Below are 19,831 nucleotides of genomic sequence, written 5' to 3'. Positions count from 1 at the left end.
TCTAAAAATCGGCACAAATAGAGCCGTTTAACAACACTACTGAGAAGAAATACATCTGAAAATAAATGAAAATGAGTGTTAGCTTAATGTACATAGGCAGTTGAAACCAAACAATTATGAAATCATTAAAAAATTCTTTCATGAATTACGCGTCTGATGGCGCTGTAATATTTCATCCCCATTATTTAAGTGAAAAAATATAAAGTAGCTATTAAAATAGCTATTAAAATAATAGCTATAGCGAGCAATTTTTTTGAAAAGTAGTTATAGCTATAATGTTCTAATTTTTTTTAAGTAGCGTTAACAGCATTGATTAAAATTAAATCTAGGCCACGACTTTGGGTAAAGAGTCTGCAGGTTTCCGATATAATAATATGTGTAATAAAGTTAAAAATAATACTCTTTTACTTTCTACTGAAATAAAATAAATTGTAAAAGTAAATATATTTAATAATATTCAGCAGAGTTTCGCTTAATAAAATATTCATATTATAAAAGAAATCTTCATTTATTTTTAAAAAAAGTTATGGATGGTTAGGAGAATATAATAAAACTACAAACAAAACAACTGTCTCCCCATTTAATAAATTATTTTTTTTATAATTAATATTTCTACTATTGATATAATACATATATAAGGTAGGCTAGTATGATGGTACTATAGTTATTTTTATTTTATTACATAGTTACCATAGTAGTAGTAAATAATAATAATTTTTTTTACAAATTTAAATATTGTCGTTACATTAATTTAATATTTGGTAATATAAATTTATTTATCATTAAAAAAAAATGTATCGATCATTATAAAATATTAAATACAAAATAAAAAATAATTATTTTTTTTTCATCCATCAATAATTACTAAAAAATAATATATTCTATTGTTAATGTTATCAATAATATAGCCAAGCTATCTCCAAACTCTTCATTTAATATAGATGTTTTTTAAAAAAAAAAATTATCATCAATAAAATTTACTAATGATAAAATAAATTTATTGATTGCTGATTCTTAAAATAAATTATAAATTAAAGCGATATTTGTTTGATTAGATATTATTTTTAAATCATGGAGAATCAAAATTATTAATTCTTATTGCTTCTTATCATTATATTATCTTTCTTCAAGCCAAACAAGTTTAATTTCATTGTCTATTACTATTAATTATATATATTACCCAGGCACGTAGCCATGAATTTGCTTTCGAAGGGGAGGAGAGAGTAATTCTTCTTTAAAATATTCTTAAAATGAACATAAAAAATTTCGTAAAATTCTATTAATAAGTGGGAAAAAAAATTTGACAATTTATAATACCGAAATAATCTGTAAAATTATATGTAATAAATTTATTCACAAAAATTCTGTTATAAAATATTTAAATTTATAAAATAAATTGATATCGAGTTTTAGTTAAAAAGCTCGATTTCGCCTTTTGGGGAATTGGGTTAAAGGCGAAAAAGTGGAGCGATTACCTAATTATTACAAACCAATATAAGATAAATGTGAGCTAGAAAAAATGGCCCATTTTCTAATACATCAAACATATTTTAAAAATTAAGATGTTAAAAACAATTGATAATTACATAAAAATATAATTAAGAAATTTTTATCAGGCAAAATATTTATTTACGGAAATTTTATATTTTGATGAAACTAATTTTTCTATTTGGTGTAAATTCTTCATGTGTATAGAAGGGGTAACCCATTCAATTTATCTTCTGAGGTTTCATTTTAAGTTTTATTCTTTTTAGAGCAGAAAATGTCATTTATTTGTTGTAAGTTCTAACAGATATAAGGGTTAAAATATATAATAATTTTCATATGTTAAGAAATAAACTCATAGATTTGTTAGGATGGCTTGATGAATCAAGAACCTCTCATCCATATTTTTAGATAAGGATAAATGAATATTTTAGCCAAAATAATACTAACTAGTTTTTTGCCAAAAAATTGGCGAAATGATTTAGCCCTCTTAAAAAAATCCTGAGGCCTACGAGATTTTAAACAGCATTAAAAAAGGGCGAATAAAGATTTTAAATATCATTCTAATGATCCTACAATTTTACGAACGATTGGCTTGTCTTGACGCAAGTCAAAAACTCATAAAGCTCTGCTTTTAACTCTTTGAACTTAACAATCAAGGAATTTATGAAATTATTCGTTAAAGTTTCACCAATTTCTTTAAGCTTTAATTAATGTCATTTTTTTAAAAAAGCGATTTGTTCTTAATTCTGAATAAAATATTCCATTCAGAAAATCAGCTGGACTTACATACTGCTTTTTGGAATTCTAAAGAAAAAGAAAAAAAACGAGCGAGGATGCAGAAACCTTGATATTCTAATAAAATTAATTAAGCACCTTTTTTTTCTCTATTTAACTCTATTAAAACAAACAAAATTATTAGAAAATCCCGCTTAAATTTTTATTCATAAAATTTGTCTATTTACTTCAAACAAAAAAAATACTAAATCAAAAGGTATGCAATTTTTTATATATATTATAATGATGATTATTTAATTTTTTATAAAAAACGATTTGAAATTTAAAAAAATTAAATTGAAAGGGATGTAATTCATTAATTTTGACGTGTGGCTGGTTACGTTATATTAGTTCAATTATATTTGTTCCTCTCATATCTCGAGAAGGAAAAGATGGTATTCCTTATGGTTAATCTTTTTTAAATATATTATTATCTTAATTGTATAAATTTTTAAATGTGTTTAATTAACAATGATAAATGTTTGATTTATTAAAGGACTAATCAAAATTCAGAGACGTTCTTAATGCCAAAAAATGATTAGGGAAAAAAGCTTTGCTTAAATTAGAAACTCGAAACTCAACATTTTTTCTATGTAATTAAATTCATAACTATAAATATTAATAAAATTATAATCGTTATTTAAATTAGAGACCAGCAGAGGTCCCCGCTTGCATGACTCGACCCGGATTTAAAAAAAAATATATTTAATTTTTATAGCTAACAATGGCGATTTAAAATATTGGTTTTAAAATATAGGGGCCCAGGTATTTTTTAAAAAAAAATTAGGCCCAGCCCTGGCATATTTAAAAAATTGGGCCGGCTGGTCCGAGCGAGTCTGGCTGGACCCAGGTCTCTGATTTAAATCCTAAATATAAAGTGAGGGTTTGAGTAGGTCAATTCAAAACGAATAAAGATTGAATATATTCGTATTCTTTCTTTTGGAATCAAAAAATTTATTAATCATATTCGTATGAATAGTAAAATATATAGTATTTTTATTAGATTGGTATAATTAGTAATAGTGAATTATTCCATTCGTAGTCGCTTCTTTTGAATAGGCCGGCCTAGGTTTGAGTTATCGGCTTCATTTAAAGGAGCATTCTTAAAAAATATATCTAAACATTAAGGAGTGGTTTATTTTTCCCCCCACCTTCTTCAAAGTTGAGCCTAATCCACGAGCCTGAGGGGATGTTATTTGTTTTTAGAATCAGCTAAAAATGGCCGGTTAACTTAATACCTTGAAAAAATACCTCAGAATTAACCAAGAGGATTTTTTTTAACTAGGAGTGTAATTTTATTTTTTTAGATGTTACATCCGTGTCTTTCTTGTCGGATATTTTTCAACAAGTCCTGGCAGGACTTGCAAAAAAAAACTCTTGATATTTTATATTAAAATCGTTTCAGGAGTATTTGTCAAACAACACTTACCTCCTTCTTCAATAATGGATAATAAATATAGGAAAACTTAAGAGAAATTTGTATATTATCGATTTCTATACTTTTATTTAAATTTAATGGGAGATTAGTCTACTTAAGAAACTAAAATAAAATATTTATTATTAATGAATAGATTGTAATTTCATCATAATAGCATTAAAAAAGAGAAAGGGTATTTATATTCTAACAAACAGGTATATACATTAAAAGGTAATATTTTATCATTTTTAAAAGTTTTATAAGGCCCCAGACAATAATATAATTATTTTTAGATAATCTATATATTCTTTAAAATATTATATAAATGTCTAAAGAGCGATATTTTGATATGACTAACATAAAACTAACTTTAATATTATTATTTTATCAACCCTATATAGTTTCGGTCACCAGCCTTTTCTATTTTTGAAAAAGAGAAGATATTTCATAGTATATATTTTCTTTTTAAAAAAATTTATGTTAAAACTTTTTAAAAGGCCCATCGCAATTTTTAGGGTGCCTGGGCCTCTTGTTGCCCTATAACAGTGTCATTCTGAATTCTTATTGTTTTTGAACCCCTCCCCCACCCACAGTTTCTAAAAAGTATTACATATTCATTTTAATTATCATTTGATGTAAGAATTTTGCCACTTTTTATTATCATATGCTTGGGCAGCTGAGCGTGATTTATCATGTCAAAAAGTTTAAGTAGTTTTTCTGAGGAATATGTACAATGAAAATAAGAAAGAAAAACATAAAAAGAGAAAAATTTGTTTTTAAAATAATTCTTCAATTTATTTTTAAAATGTGGAAACTGTAGTTTTACATATATGTATTACAAATTCCACTTTAAAAATAAATATAAAAGAATTACTTATTAAATAGTTATCGACTAGTATCACATAACACTTTTGTTTGCTCTCTTATATCTTTTCTTTATGCTTAAAACAAAATTTAAAACTTTTTATTTTTATGTTCAAAAAATAATAAGAGAACAATTGAAATATTTAAATGATTTACATTATCAGTTTTTCAAGCTTATCCATTCGGACCATGCTTGAGCTAGATTATACCAACCTTATTTAAGATAATAAATGGGTTATTATATGATTTAGTTTAACATTTACTGAATACACTCATTTATAATATTATATTTTTAAGGTATCTAAAAAAAAATTTTCAAACTTTTTTTTCACTATTTTTTTTTGTAAACCAGTTTTTGCAAAAAATTTTAAAAATGATATATTTTCCTTTTTTGGTAAAATAAATGTATAAAAAATTGACTTCTAATTATATATAAAAAAAAATAGGTTTCAATTTCTTTTCGAAAAAAAAATAAAGATATCAATTGTTTGAACTTAAAAATGAGCTCCGACATCTCTAAATCGTCTTTCAAAAAACAGTAACCTAGGTATAAAAAATGCGGCAACCGCTGAAAAAAAATTCTTTACCTGCTCCTTCGCATTATAGTAGACATCCATCATTCAATTGGCCCTATCTATCTCAAGCTTTCTATAATTTTATTACAAAACCATGGATAATTCTATTGATCACGGTTGTAATGTGTTATAGCAATGCTTTCCAAGGAGATTTCGTATTCGATGATATACCAGCCATAGTCAATAATCCCGATGTGATTTCGAAAGATCTCAAAAGTTGGATCAATATTTGGAAACACGATTACTGGGGAAATTCTATCAGAAGTGTGAGTTAATTTACATAAATATAATTTACACTACACAATACAAATACACCTGATTATGCAGTTTCGCAGGGACATTTAAAATTTATTATTATAAACTGGAAAAGTTAAAAAACCAAGAAAAAGTGGCATAATTGCATAAAAAACCGTCCTCTTTCTTATTAAATTCCTTTTTATAAATAAATATCTACAAAATTTACTTCGTGTTTCGAAAATCTTAAAAATAATTATCTTTTACCTCTCATTTTCTCTGATAAGTAAAAATTAGTATTATGTTAAACAATTATTATTCTATGATATCATCCAATTTAAAATTTTTTAAATATAAATTATAAAATTATTTTTTCGTCAAATAGCAAAAGATCTATAAATCACTTAATATCATTATTTCACACCACAATATAAACTACAATATAATATCAATCAACAAAATCAATATTACATAAAACGTGATTTTGTATAAGCTCGGTTAATAAGTTAGAAGATATAATATGTAAAACTTTTTGTTGTATTTTTAATTTAAAACCAAAATACCATATCCCTTCTAGGAATGTAAATTTGAAGGTTAACAGAAATAGGGAATGATTTCGATATATGATTTATATCTATATTCTATAGACCAAGGACCCGAATTGTTATCTATAAAGGTTGCGGTTCGATGATTAAGGTTCAAGACGCATTAAGCTGCCTAAATTTTAATAGGTTTCAGTTGTGATTTTAGAATTTTTATTTTATTTTTTGGGGGGAGGGGAGGTAAAAATTAATTTTGTAATATTTGTATTCATATCAAATGTTTAAAATAAAAATAAAGACACATAAAAACGTGGTTTTATTGAGGAAATATGCGATACACATGATATATAATAACAAAGTTAAGTATAACCAATATGTGCTCCAAAAGTCTACAATATTTAATAATATGCATATTTTAGTCAATGGCTATAAATAAATTATGTAAATGTATAAATATACTATGGGTCTTAAATTTTAATATAGGTATATATATAAAACAACGTGTTTAACCCGGTTTAAAAAATTATATAGAGTTTTGGTTAGCTACTAAGAGCGATTTGATGGTTCAGAAAAATTATAAGGCGCATACCTGTATAGCGGTTCGGTTCACTCTATATCCTTGCAATTGATATGTAAAGTTATATTTACAAGAACTATGATTTGCTAGCCTACGTCTGTTTCCTATTTCTGATTCTTGATAAATCAAACAATTGATTGCTCTCAATATAAATACAAAGTAATGTTGTTAAAAAGCCAAGGTAGATTTTAAAAACGACCCGATTAAGATTTTAGCCAAAATGATAAGATGTAAACCTCGAGATTTTTCAAATAAAACCTTTTTGTCATCTATGAACAAAATCTCCAGGCTTACATAATATTATTTTGGGTAAAATATTAGGGCCGTTTTAAAAATAGACCAAATCAGAATTTTTAACAACGCTAATATAAAGTAATGTTTATTCTATTCAAACAATATTTTAAAAAAATGAAGATGAAGGAGTTTGAGAAAAGAAAACAAATTTTTTAAACATAATTATCCTTCAATTTGTTCAACCATGATATAATAAAAATTTGTATATTTATATGAGAAACATGAACTAAGAATATAATACTTTTAAAAAAGGAAGCTAATACATAAAAGAAATATTATTTTATAATGATACCAGTTTTGTCAAACAAAGCAAAAAATGTCAAATCATTCAGAAGCACATTAATTAACTTTAATTACTCGCAGTCGCACTCTATTGTCAATGATACATTGTCACATTATGTATATGTATACTACAATATACTATGTATAGAGATATTGTAGTTACAATAAAAAAATGTCTATTTTATTTATTAGTTATGGTTACATATTATTTATTTATATATATACCACATCTAATCATATAAAAGCAATAAAAAATTGAGAATAATTTTTTTTTTCATGATACTACAAATAATTTTTATTCATTTTGCCGATAAAATTTTCATGATAAAAAAGGGGACTAATTATCACGATCCTATAATAATAATAAATATTATAATATGGCCAAGATACTGGCTTCTTGTGGCATTAAAAATCCAAAAAATATGATTTTATAATATAATGAATCTCCTCTATACTAGGAGGTTCAAGATGGGTGTCGACACTAAAAAAATTGTATTAGCTCACTTCTGTTTGACCTGGTTATAGCTGACTAAAAAAAAATAAGAATGCAGTTGTTTTATAAGGTAGAAATAAATGGTTCATGAAATAAATAATTTAAAATCTTGATGTATATTATGTTTGTAATTAATAATTCATCATCAACGTCTAAGATAATAATGTTTTAAATTTTCCTTTATAACTCTCCTATTTTTTAAGTAAATACTCACATTGTAAATTTCTGACAATTTTACCGTGAAATTTTGAATACTTTGTAAATTTTCACAAAAAGTTTATGGTAAAAATTATTTGGAATTCAGGGTAAGGGTACATGGCCCTTAACTAGGGAGCTTCAGTTGAAGAGAAGAGGTGATTTGGAATTCAGGGTGGAGTAGGTACAAAGCCCTTAACTAGGGACAGTTGAAGAGAATGGGTGGGGGCAAAAGTTTATTAGGAAATTTTTTTATTGGGGGGGGGGGGGTTATTTTTTAATAAGCCATTAGAAACAAATTTTGGGCCTAAAATTGAGGGCAAAAAGATTTGTGAAGAGGGACTTGACTCCTTTGTGCCCCACCTTCTTAGAGCTCTGGGGCTGGTAGGTACCCTACTGCACATTCTGAAATGCATTTTCGGTCAAAGATATTTTTCAAATTTAATTATCGACCTTAGTAAATATTAACTTTGATAAATTCCTAAGGACATGTTGATATATGGTAATTAATCTGAAATAAAGAATTCCGGATTAGAGCTTATTTCAGTTTAATTTTTCTTTGTTTTCAATAATTCTTATTAATTTTTGGAATATTTATAGTGTAAACTTTATTTGAATTTTTACTAGTGTTGAGTAATAGAGTAGAAACAGGGTTAATGATTATGACTCGTGAGTGATTATGAGCATAGATAATTTTCAAAATATGAACGAAAGTATCGGATGGATTTTTAAGTTCAGCTGATATTGATATAGAACACTCATCATCACATCTATATTATATTGATAGGTTTCGTCGTGTCATCTGGACAATATAAGTTATATATATTTTCCTTTTTTTAAAAAACAAAATTGAATGATAGATGTGAACGTTATTAAATTCTTAGATCATTATCTTTAAAGCAGTGATTGATTGAACTATTTTAGTACTTTGTAATATTTTTTAGTGAAAATTTAAATTTTAAAATAAAATTGTTTTATTGAAATATTTTTTTTAAAATTATTTTCTTAGAATTTTTAGTTCCTTTTTTAACTCTAGCTTATTATGACTATTAATATTTGAGTAACAGGCAGTTGTTATCCAATTTGACCATTAAACGTTAATAATCAATATTTAATCTAACTCAATAAAATCGTCAGAACTAAGATAGAAAAAGACCGCCTAATTTTTTGTTCTCTTTAATTAAAATAATATATTAGATGAAAAGGGTAAAAAAAATTTTTTGAGCTATTAGTAAATTATTTTATCGATCGATTTACCGCGATTCGTTCTGTCTGAAAAAATAAGCGGCTTACCTTAATAAACTCCCATTTATAAATGTTTTCTCTCAATTTCGATTCCCATAAAGAATGTAATCTAATGTTTCTCTCCGTTTTGACGCTTTCCGCTTTTGCATTTTAAAATATTCAATTATTTAATAGGAAATATGGCTTTAAGAAAATAAATAAAAGAAAACATAATCAAAATGAAATGAAATGGCCTTCTTTTGTTTGCAAGGCCCTCTTAGTGAGAATTCAATTTGAGGAGCCCTCTGCATATACTCAATTATCATCTTCGGATTCTTTTTATTTAGTTATTTGGTAGATATTATAAAGAACTTTTTCCACTTTCCAGCGATTCTATTAAAGAATGAATGTTGTAACTGGAAATTTAAAATGACACTACTAAATATAAATAGCATATTATTTATGTTCAAGGGCCCTACCTTAGACCAAATTAGGCCCTGGCTCATATCTAATATATACCAACTATGTACCACAGAAATACTTCACTTGAATAGGGGTTGCCTTATAAAAGCATTTTTAAAAAAGTAGGCAGCCATCTAATTTACAATAACAAGTCACCTCCCCATGTAAGGGTGCAAAAAAAATAATAGTAAAAAAGGGATTTACTTTCATGTCATCATTAAACTTTTAGAAAAGAAAGATTAGTTATTAATAATTATAGGATAATTTTCAAAACAATAAATGTTACTTATATTATTCATTTTGTAATAGTAGAAATAAAGTTTTTGAAGAAAATATAATCATTGACTGTATACACGAAGTAATTAAAACGAATATCATATGATTTATAATGACACCTAATTTTAATTAAAACATGGACTTAATTAAAAAATATATAAATTAGATAGTATGATGTTGGAAAAGGATATAGTTGATTGATTCTAATGAACTAAAAGAAGCTGTATATTTTTTTATGTTTATAACAAATAAACTCATGTATATAATAAATTATCGGTTAATTAATTTACAGTTTATACTGATTTGATATTTTTTTAAACATTATAATACTATATTATTATTATATATATCTTTTTAATTAATTATGTATTTAATAATATAATAAAAATAAGCTTTTAGTCCAAAAAAATATATAATTTATTCTTGCTGGTTCGATGGTGTGATGGTGATAATAAATTATCTTAAATAGATTTATATTATATACACACAATGTTATGAATATAATTTATAGATACATGCTGCATAATATTTATATATATGAAATATTCAAATCCCTTAGTTATTTAATTGTGCCATAAATTTTAATTTAAAAATAAATATAAATAATGTTTTTAAATAAAATTATATAATTGTTAAGGTTACAAGCCATAAATCTTACAGACCTTTGTCAACTTTTACCTTCAAGCTAAATTATGTCATGAGTGGACTGAACCCTACTTATTTCCATTTGGTCAACGTACTGTTGCATTATTGTGTGTGCCTGCTTGTTCACAGGTAAAATGAATAGTAAAATATATATATCTGTGTGTCATATAGGTTAGGACCCAGATTATGAGAAAATTTTTAAAACTTAAATAATTTATAGTGCTATGTAAACTTATTAAAATTGATATACATCAATTTAGGCTGGATACATTAGCGGTAAGCTTATAAATATATATAATCAAAATATAAAACTAAAATTTAAATCAATGTTATATCATATGAATAAGCTGTGATAATTAATATGACTTGCTAAATAGTCAACTTTTTTTATTTAGATCAGTTTAAAAGAAACGTTTTTGCTTGTTCTTAGCACACTACACATTTTGAACCAATTATAATAAAGTTTAATTTATTTTCTGAAGGGCAATATAGTAGTTTTTGCTTGGCTCATCAGTTAATTTTTTGTTAGTTGAGTTGGCGAAATTGATTTAAAAATTATTAAGTAAAGAGTGAGTGCAAACCCGTTCTGATATGATGATTTGGCAATATTTTTTTAATTTTTCCCATTGACTTTTTCCCTCTTTAAATACTAATTAAGCACTACTTAATGATTTAGTACAAGTTTTAGAATTAGTATTTCTGAAAACTTGACAGTTTTCATTTTATAACTAGGTTTTCTTTTTTTGTGGTTCGAAAAAATGATTGAAAAGCTCGATTGATTTAGTTCTTATTCTGGCATGATACAAATATTGAAATTTTTTTATAATTTTGCTATTAACTTTATTTCTCTTTAGACATTAATAAAATTTTCAGAATAAATGCTTTCAGTCGTGTTCTAATCTTAAGATTGCCCGGAATTTTATTGCTAACATTTTTTTAATAATTTTCACCTTTATATTTGCTACTATTCTACTAGACACTTATAGTATGAAACATTGGCATAAATTTTAGAAATCAGGGGGACACTATTGGATGGCAAATTAACAAAATATGATTCGCATAGTCATATTGTTGGCAGTGTATATCAAAAATAATTGTATAATATATTATATGAAAAATATTTAATATTGTCAGTAATTTATTCAAATTCAATGCGTGGTCAAAATTATATAATTTATTCATAAATTACGACAATTTTTCTATTCGTTTCTAGAGTCACAAAATATGCCACCTTGTAATTTATGGCATTAATAACTTGAACGTTATTCTATTTTAATATTAAAGAATTAATACATTATAAATATAATATCTTTTCTAAATATGAATTTTTTACAATGCATAAATTAATTTATAAAAGAAAATTCATGCACAATTTTTTTTAAAAAAATGCAAATAATACATACAATCTAACCAAACTACCATAATGTATATCGTGATCATTCAATGGCGGTTAAATTTTGGTGAACAAAGATAGATGATTAATATTGATAAAAAAATTCAAAGAATTTTTAATAGAGAGTATCAGAAATTTAGTTCACTATATTGACGAATTGCGGAAAAGAATTGATGTAGAAGCGATTGGAAATGAGAAGAAATAGATTGAGATGGTTTGGGCACGTTGAATGAAAGACGTAAGATGATTGGGTTGAGAGATACATCGTTGGAAGTGATAGGATCATGGCCTCTAGGAAGACCAACGATGTAATGAATGAAAGCGATAAGGGGTGACATGCAAACAATGTGTTTTTACAAATAGCGACCCTCAGGATCATAAAAAGTTGAGATAAATGAACAGAGAGGAAACTGGCTTACTCGAGTAAATCTAGAAAACCGTCAATAAGTTTTCGCTATATTCAATACAATTCTATTATTATACAAAATAATATTTAGATCACATTGAAGGTTGTTACTAAAGACCTGCATTTCACAAGTCCGGCCTTCCCTGCCTGAATTGCAATTAAATTAGGCCTGACCCGCTAAGGTCCGATTAAAAATTATTCAACACGACTCCGGTCCGAAAATTTAATATTATATATTAATAAATTTTTTAAAGCTGCATTGATTCCATTTTAAATGAAAATTTTATTTTACAACATCTAACATTTTAAATTGACATGATTAACAGCAACTTATATTATACTCATTTGTGCTCATACTGCCCGGTCAAATGAGTATATCTAACATTAGAATCTTTAAAAAAAAGAGTTATTTACTAATAAATAAGTAATTAAAAAAAATCCATTCGGTCCAATCTACAGATACTATCATATGAATGAAGAATCTAATATTTTTTAATATTATGACTGGGAAGGAATACGATTTTTGGCTATAGGTGTTTTATTGATAATTTTTAATAACTTTTAAGCACATTTCCAATTGTTATAAAATTTATTTTGAATACATTCCCTTCCCATTTTTTTGTCTATATACCAGGCTAAATAAGATAGTTATAAATCATTTTAGCAAAAAAACTAAATACTATATAAAAGTAAAAAGTTTGGTTTATAAATATTTTAACAGAAAAAAATAAAAATCTTATAACTATAAAACAAAAATAGTATATATCGATTTTGTGGGCTTGATTAGTTCAGTAAAGGATAGAAATTACAAAATATAATATGAGAGGGATATTTTTTTTAAAGCCTCCCTCTTTTTAAGTGTCATAAAACATAAATCTTCCCCTATTTTTTTTTAATCTCTTGACAAATTATTTTTGATTTATTTTTGGTGTATAAAAATGAAATTAATATTATATTTATAATTAGATAAGCTTATATGCACTTGGAGGGGCCTGCCTATATCAGGAATATTGAGGTGGGAGGGTGGGAAAGTTAGGCATATTTAGTAATTAACGTTGGCTATCATTCAAGTTGTAGTCGCTTAAGAATTTTATATAAGAACGAAATAATTTATCTCGATAATAGCTACAAAATGGAAGTTTATTTTATAAATATAAGTAATGAGAATAATTTTGAAATCGTTCAATTACCCCCTTACCTTGTGATTTATTAAAAAATTGTACTATTATATTTTAATGTTACAATATATTTATACTATATATATATATCCTCGAGGGAACTATTATATGATGAAAATCGAAATTATTTTTTTAAAAATTAATTAAACTTATAAAGGGATTTTTAAGATATACAACTTTTATTATTTTTTAAAAAAATAAGATATTATTTTGATTTATTTTTAAGCATGGAACCATTTTAAATTTCACTAAACATCAGGAATTAGAATTGGTAATTTAATTTAGCTTTTAAGTGTGCTTCTTGGTAATATTGTAAATAATACTCGAATTTCAGGGGAAGAGCCATTTTGTAAAAAAAAAAATTTTGAATCGAAGTAATGCTTATTATATCTTACTTTAATAAACCTTTCTTTATAGTTGAACAAAAAACTATTTCATAGCACTCCTCTAAACCAAAAATGACACAATTTGTTATTTATTTATTAAATTACGAATTATATATATTCATAAACTATTTTTACGCAATTATATTCTTATATCATCAAACGGAATAATTTTTTTGATGACGAACTTATTAATATTATATCTTATACCTAAAACTAATAATTGGTATTCGATTCGTATTTTTTATTGTAATCGAATGGTTTGCTTAATAATTGGTATTGAAAACCAAAATATAGTATTGTTACTAGAATTCAATTTAGTAAAAATAAATAGTATATAAAAAAAGATCAAAGTAATAAAAATTTATTGACTGTATAATATATACTTTATTTTTTCTATTAACAGTAATTTGATTTGCAATAATATAACAAAATGAAGATAGGGGGTTATTTTGACCAATAGTTTTAAAAATATATCCACCATGTAAAATTGTATGTTAAATGAAAATTTTATCGATAAAAAAGAATGAAGGCTTATAAGCTTATAATTTAAAAAATAAATTTTAATAAGATTTAGCGGTTAACTTAATAAAAAATAAATATCGTGGAAGCCTAATAGAAAAAATTTAAATACAGTGATAAATAAAATAAGAAAGATTTCACATTAAAAAAATATTTTATATTCGAGATTTAAGTTTAAGAACATAATTTATAAAACCCAGTTCGAATGCGAAAAATAAGGTCCCCTAGCCTATAATTTGTTCTTAATTGCGTTCTAGTTTGTGCGACCAGATACTTCAAAGAAAATACATCCAATTTTATAAAATTTTTAAGTTCAATTTAACCAAAATTCAAAATTTGAAGAGAGAACACTAAAAATAATTTAGTGACTTATATATATATATATATTATAATCAATGTCCACATAAGAGAAAATAATTTGCAGGTAACTCGCCATGATTTACCCTCTTCCTCATTCAGTGTAAGTTATATGGTGGTAACATGATCCTGACCCTACCATCTTTCTCTCGTTCATGTAGATATTGACTATATTTTACGACTTAATGATCTTTCCCCTATTGGGACATCGATCACTTTTTTTTTTAGCTATGAAAGCTATTAATAAATAAAATATTTATATTTTATGTCAATGTATGTATCTGTTAATTTTATTTTTGCCGCTTATGTGTGAATAAACTTATTAATTTTGATTTTCGTTCTGACATAAAAATTGCAAATTGTATAATATATATATAAATTAATAGTATAATTCGTTTACGTGCATTATTTACGAATAATAATTTATACATAAAAAAATATAATATGTAATAGATAAAATATTATAGGTTTAAATCGAGGGAAATATTTTTAGATCATATTTATCTTTTATTGGCTTTATTTTTTTTTATTGTAGTAATTGCATTAATAATATATGTTGTTGCATATAAAAAAAACCAAGATATGGTTTTATTTTATGTGAAAATATTAAATGGATGCAAATTGGCGTGAAATTTTTTTGGTTATAATATTTTTTTACAACAGAAATTTTTATTATTTTGTATCAATTTATACAAACTTGATTTCTTTTAAAAAGAATTTTTTTGCTCTTAGCATATGCAAAGCATTGATGAAAAACGATAAAGATTTAAGCTCGTCGGATCAAATATCCCTTCACGCCTCATTGCTATTTGCCGTACACCCAATCCATTGTGATGCGGTTTATAAATTTAAACATATTTTTTTTTATCTATCATTATAATTTATATACAATTGAATAAGGGCATTCCCTTTTCAACCCATTATAGTAGTTTGTCAGTATGGTTTGTAGAAATTGTTCGAGATTTTACAATAAATAAAATCTTACCCTTGCTATCCTGGAATTATTCTTGATATAGGCCTTCCCCTTCATGGAATATTAAAAAATCAAATTGTTCTCAAATTTACAAAAATTTTAATAATTTATTTATCAAAAATAGGATCTATGTGACCCTCCTTTAAATTATAAAGAAATAAAATTGGTACTTCAAATGCTAAAGACTTGTTTATCTCATTGGCTGTAAAAAAAAAGCTTAACTTTAAGATGCGTTTAAAATTCGGTTGAAGAATAGTATAGGCCTCATACTTTTATAATCATTAGTTAGAAAGTTCATTATAATCTAGAGCTAAATTATTTAAGCGAATTTTCAATATTATTAAGACTATATTATTTTTCAGAACATGCTTGCGGATAATTAAATATTTGTGATGAAAATTCTAATATTTTATATATCTTTATATTATATTAGGTAACTAGCATCGTTGGTAGAAGTGAAATATTAGCTGGTCTTTTCTTTCTATCTTCATTCACCTTTTTCGTGAACGCCACTCGAAATCCCTACACAAGTCAATTATAAAAATTCCTTATTTTATCTTTATTAAAACAATATTTTAGAACCATATAAATTTAGCATTAGCATGATGTTTGCATTGTTTTCAATGCTAAGCAAAGAACAAGGCATCACAATTATTGGCATACTGATAGTCTATGAAATTTTATATAATGTATGTGCATAATATTTAAATATAATAGATAAATATGTGTATACTTAGATAATTTAATTTTAAAATGTTTTGCTAACTTGTTTTAATTTTATTTTATATTTAATATAATTATTTTAGATATTTCTCAATAATTATAAAGACAAACAACTCGTTGTAAAAACTTTATTTTCCTCTCGCATAAAAAGTATGATACTTTCTCTTAATCTGTGCTTATTTATGAGAATATGGGTTATGGGATCTCAACTACCTCAATTCTTCAAGTATACTAACGATCTAAAAAAAACATTTTCTCGAAAAGATTTATATTTTAATGAGCTAATTAATTATATTTATATTGATAGGTTCGATAATCCAGCTAGCCATGCTAGGTTTCCTGTCAGACAACTTACTTACAATTATTTGGCAGCTCTTAATATTTGGAAACTAATTTTTCCTTATAAATTAAGTTGTGATTGGTCAATGGGCTCTATTTCACTATTAACACTCATGGATCACAGAAATTTATTGACCCTCGTCATTTATTCGATCATATTAATTTTGCTGTGGAAAACAATTTACCATATATTTCAAGGTTTTAAGGGAAATACCAATCTTCAAGAGTCAAAATTTATATTAATGGTAAAAATTTAGAAAATATAATTGGATTTATATATTTTTTAAATTGTAGGGACTTTTGCTTTTGATCGTGCCATATATTCCCGCTAGCAATCTATTTTTTCCAGTTGGATTTGTTTTAGCTGAAAGAATTTTGTACATTCCTAGCATCGGTCTGTGTTTTTTAGTCAGTTTCGGAATTCATAAATTAATGTTGACTTCATTTAAGTTATTAAATAATCATTTTTGATTTAAATGATAGTTTTATTATAAAAAATTTAATTTTTAAAATGCTCATTTATTTATTAAAGAAATATGATATGATTTTAAATTTCCCACATTTAAATATATCATAAAATAATAGATTTCGGTTATTCAAGAATAGATCATTTTGGGTCTATCTTTTGATCTTGGTTTGTAGCCTCAAAACTTATCGAAGGAATACTGAATGGATGAATGAAAAGGCCCTTATGCAATCCGCTATCAAAATTATACCACAAAATGCCAAATTATGGAATAATTTAGGGCACTATTGGGAAAGGAAAAATAAATTACATTATGCCTTAGCACACTATAAAAAAGCTATCAAACATCAATCGGATGATGTCGGAGCTTTTATTAATATCGGAAGAATATATTGCAAATTAAACCTCTTAACGGTAAATCAGAATATAACAAATATATTACTACCGATATTAGAATTTATTAAATCTTTTGTTTATACCCATAGGATTGCGAAAAATCTTACAAAAAAGGTGTTGATCTATTGAGTTCCATGTATATAGAAAAGTCGAATCATATTATTGAGAGTTTTCATAAAACACATCCAAAAATTTCATTTCAAATACCCTTAAATTGGATAGATGCCTACATAGGTATGGGAGACGTCATAAATAAAAATAAAATAAGGACACGAGAAGCAATCTATTACTATGAGTTAGCCTTGTATTGGCAGCCAAATAACACCAAAGCCAGGTTAAAACTCGCGCAAATGTTACATCACGTGAAAAAGTAAATTATATGAATATTTTTGTTTAAAATATTATAAAATTTATGTATATAATTAGCTATTCACAGAGTCAAAAGGAGTATTTAAAAGCTATTCAGAACACCGGAGATCAAAAAACATCAGATTTTTTATACGAGGTAAAATAATATCTTATAATTATAATATATAACCCTTATATTAAAAAAAAATAGGAAATTGAAGAAAACATTTTTTAATTGTCATATTTAATTATTTAGGTTGCCGTAGATTTTTTGGATAAAGATACCAACGATTACTTCCTAAAGCACATAGAAGATTCGCTTATACTAAACCCCTGTCATGCAAAGTCTTTGATATGGTCAGCTATTTATCATATATCAAGATTGGGTGACACATCTTTATCCCTAGCAAGAGAGAAATTGTTAAAAATAATTGATTGCCCTCAATCTGTTCATAATGCGCAAGTGGAAATATTGGCTCACTCTTACTATCTTTTAGCACAATTGTCTATTAATCAAGGAGATCATAGAAAGGCTTTAGAGTTTATTCTTTCTTCGTTACAATTTAATCCCACACATCAGGGTAGCCTTTATAACGCCGCCTTGATAATGAGGGATAATTTAAGACAGTTAAAGAGTGTTACCAATTTTAAATTAAGTGCCATAAAAAGTTTGAAAGACGTTGATAAAAGAACTTTTACCATAATCAAGAAATTAGAATCAATATTATACGAGTCTAAAAGTTTTGTGGATCGGTTATTAAAATGGTATCCCACTCACGTCAAAGGTTTATTACTCTCTGGGGATATATATTATAGAGATCTTGAAGATCCTGTCAAGGCTTTGTTTGATTATGAATCTGCTATAAAACTTCTTTCCGAATCCTTCGATGCAAAATCAAGCCAAATATACCCCGAGAAAGATCAAGTATGGCATTTAGACTCCTATCCTATAGTGAATCGAAAAGATGGTGAACAATTAAATCATCTGTTTGTGGCTCGACATAATGTTTGTTTGATATACATTGAAACACGAAAACTTATAAAAGCGCGGGATTGTGTGAATGCGCTTCAAAATGACACGACGCGTTACCCGGTCTTCAAAGCGTTCTCTAAAATTATCCTAAATTCTCAACAAAGATTATTAGCATTGCAATAAAAAAATTCGCAATTCATTTCGTTAAAAAATAATATAATATTTTTTTTTAATTGTAAATCTATATAATATCTAACTGTGATATAAAAATACATTTATATTATTAATAAAATTGATATAGTACAAAAAAATAACTCGATGTGTTTGTAGCCATAACATTACAAATTAAAAATTCATTCAATATTTTCCTTAAAATAATTCGTATTATTTATTTATTTTTGATAATTAATAATACTAAAGACGTAATTAAATGTTAACTTTATTATTAAAATTCATTAAGGACGATAATTTTAATATGCAAAATTATCATAGTTTTATTGTTTTTATTTGTGGAAACTATATAGGTATTTAACAATTAATTTTTTCAGAATCTCAAATAGTGTTGTTAAACCACCTGATTTGTATCAATTTTTAAAACAGCCAGATTAAGATGTTTTCTAAAATAATATTATGCAAGCTTGGGGATTTTGCACACAGGTCGTGGAAGGGTTTGGATTTCTATTTGTCAAATCTCGAGGCTTACATAATATTATTTTGGTTAGAATCTTCAGACCATTTTTAAAAATTGGGCCAGCAACACTAATCTCAAACGGAGATCGATAGCGCCTCTCACTCTCATAATAGTTCCCTTAAATTGTAAGATAAGATTAAACAAGTAAATATCCTATATCTTATTTTAATAAATTTTAAATGTAATTCGAGTTATCAGCAATATTAATTAGGATTCATCAGACAGTTTCTTTAACATTTGCCATATTGTAAAATGTATAAATAAATTGCAATATCTTATTTACTAAATAATAGCCAATTTTTAATATGGTATAATGGTACAAAAAATATATATTTATCATA

At 25.5% G+C, this 19,831-nt stretch overlaps 1 protein-coding gene across 3 annotated transcripts; it reads left to right on the top strand.

Moving 5' to 3' along the window:
- Positions 1-1,035: 1,035 nt before the first annotated feature.
- On the top strand, positions 1,036-19,025 carry LOC135925703 (protein O-mannosyl-transferase TMTC3-like). Of its 3 annotated transcripts, none has more exons than XM_065461156.1 (13): positions 1,036-1,139; positions 5,021-5,384; positions 10,335-10,471; positions 15,314-15,419; positions 15,988-16,084; positions 16,134-16,243; positions 16,361-16,503; positions 16,585-16,861; positions 16,911-17,065; positions 17,202-17,496; positions 17,568-17,848; positions 17,905-17,983; positions 18,083-19,025. In XM_065461156.1, the coding sequence occupies exons 2-13, from the start codon at positions 5,100-5,102 to the stop codon at positions 18,980-18,982; spliced, it is 2,865 nt and encodes a 954-aa protein (XP_065317228.1). In that variant the 5' UTR covers positions 1,036-1,139; positions 5,021-5,099; the 3' UTR covers positions 18,983-19,025. The 3 variants fall into 3 exon arrangements, with proteins under 3 accessions (XP_065317228.1, XP_065317230.1, XP_065317229.1); XM_065461157.1 differs by lacking the exon at positions 1,036-1,139 and adding an exon at positions 4,919-4,937 and having other exon boundaries at positions 4,990-5,384; XM_065461158.1 differs by lacking the exon at positions 5,021-5,384 and having other exon boundaries at positions 1,039-1,139.
- The last annotated feature ends 806 nt before the right edge of the window (positions 19,026-19,831 follow it).

The sequence above is a fragment of the Gordionus sp. m RMFG-2023 genome, chromosome 3, assembly GCF_954871325.1.
Source record: "Gordionus sp. m RMFG-2023 chromosome 3, tfGorSpeb1-WG-v2, whole genome shotgun sequence".
NCBI classification, from domain to species: Eukaryota; Metazoa; Nematomorpha; class Gordioida; order Chordodea; family Parachordodidae; genus Gordionus; species Gordionus sp. m RMFG-2023.
The sequence above is the reverse complement of the archived record's forward strand: the minus strand, read 5'-3'. Positions and strand labels throughout refer to the sequence as shown.

Excerpts from the sequence above, each read along its gene's own strand:
- LOC135925703 (XM_065461156.1), top strand. The coding sequence starts at position 5,100 with ATGCGGCAACCGCTGAAAAAAAATTCTTTACCTGCTCCTTCGCATTAT. Across the intron at positions 16,085-16,133 it reads CACTCGAAATCCCTACACAA|AACCATATAAATTTAGCATT; the intron begins GTCAATTATAAA and ends ACAATATTTTAG. Across the intron at positions 17,849-17,904 it reads ATGTTACATCACGTGAAAAA|CTATTCACAGAGTCAAAAGG; the intron begins GTAAATTATATG and ends GTATATAATTAG.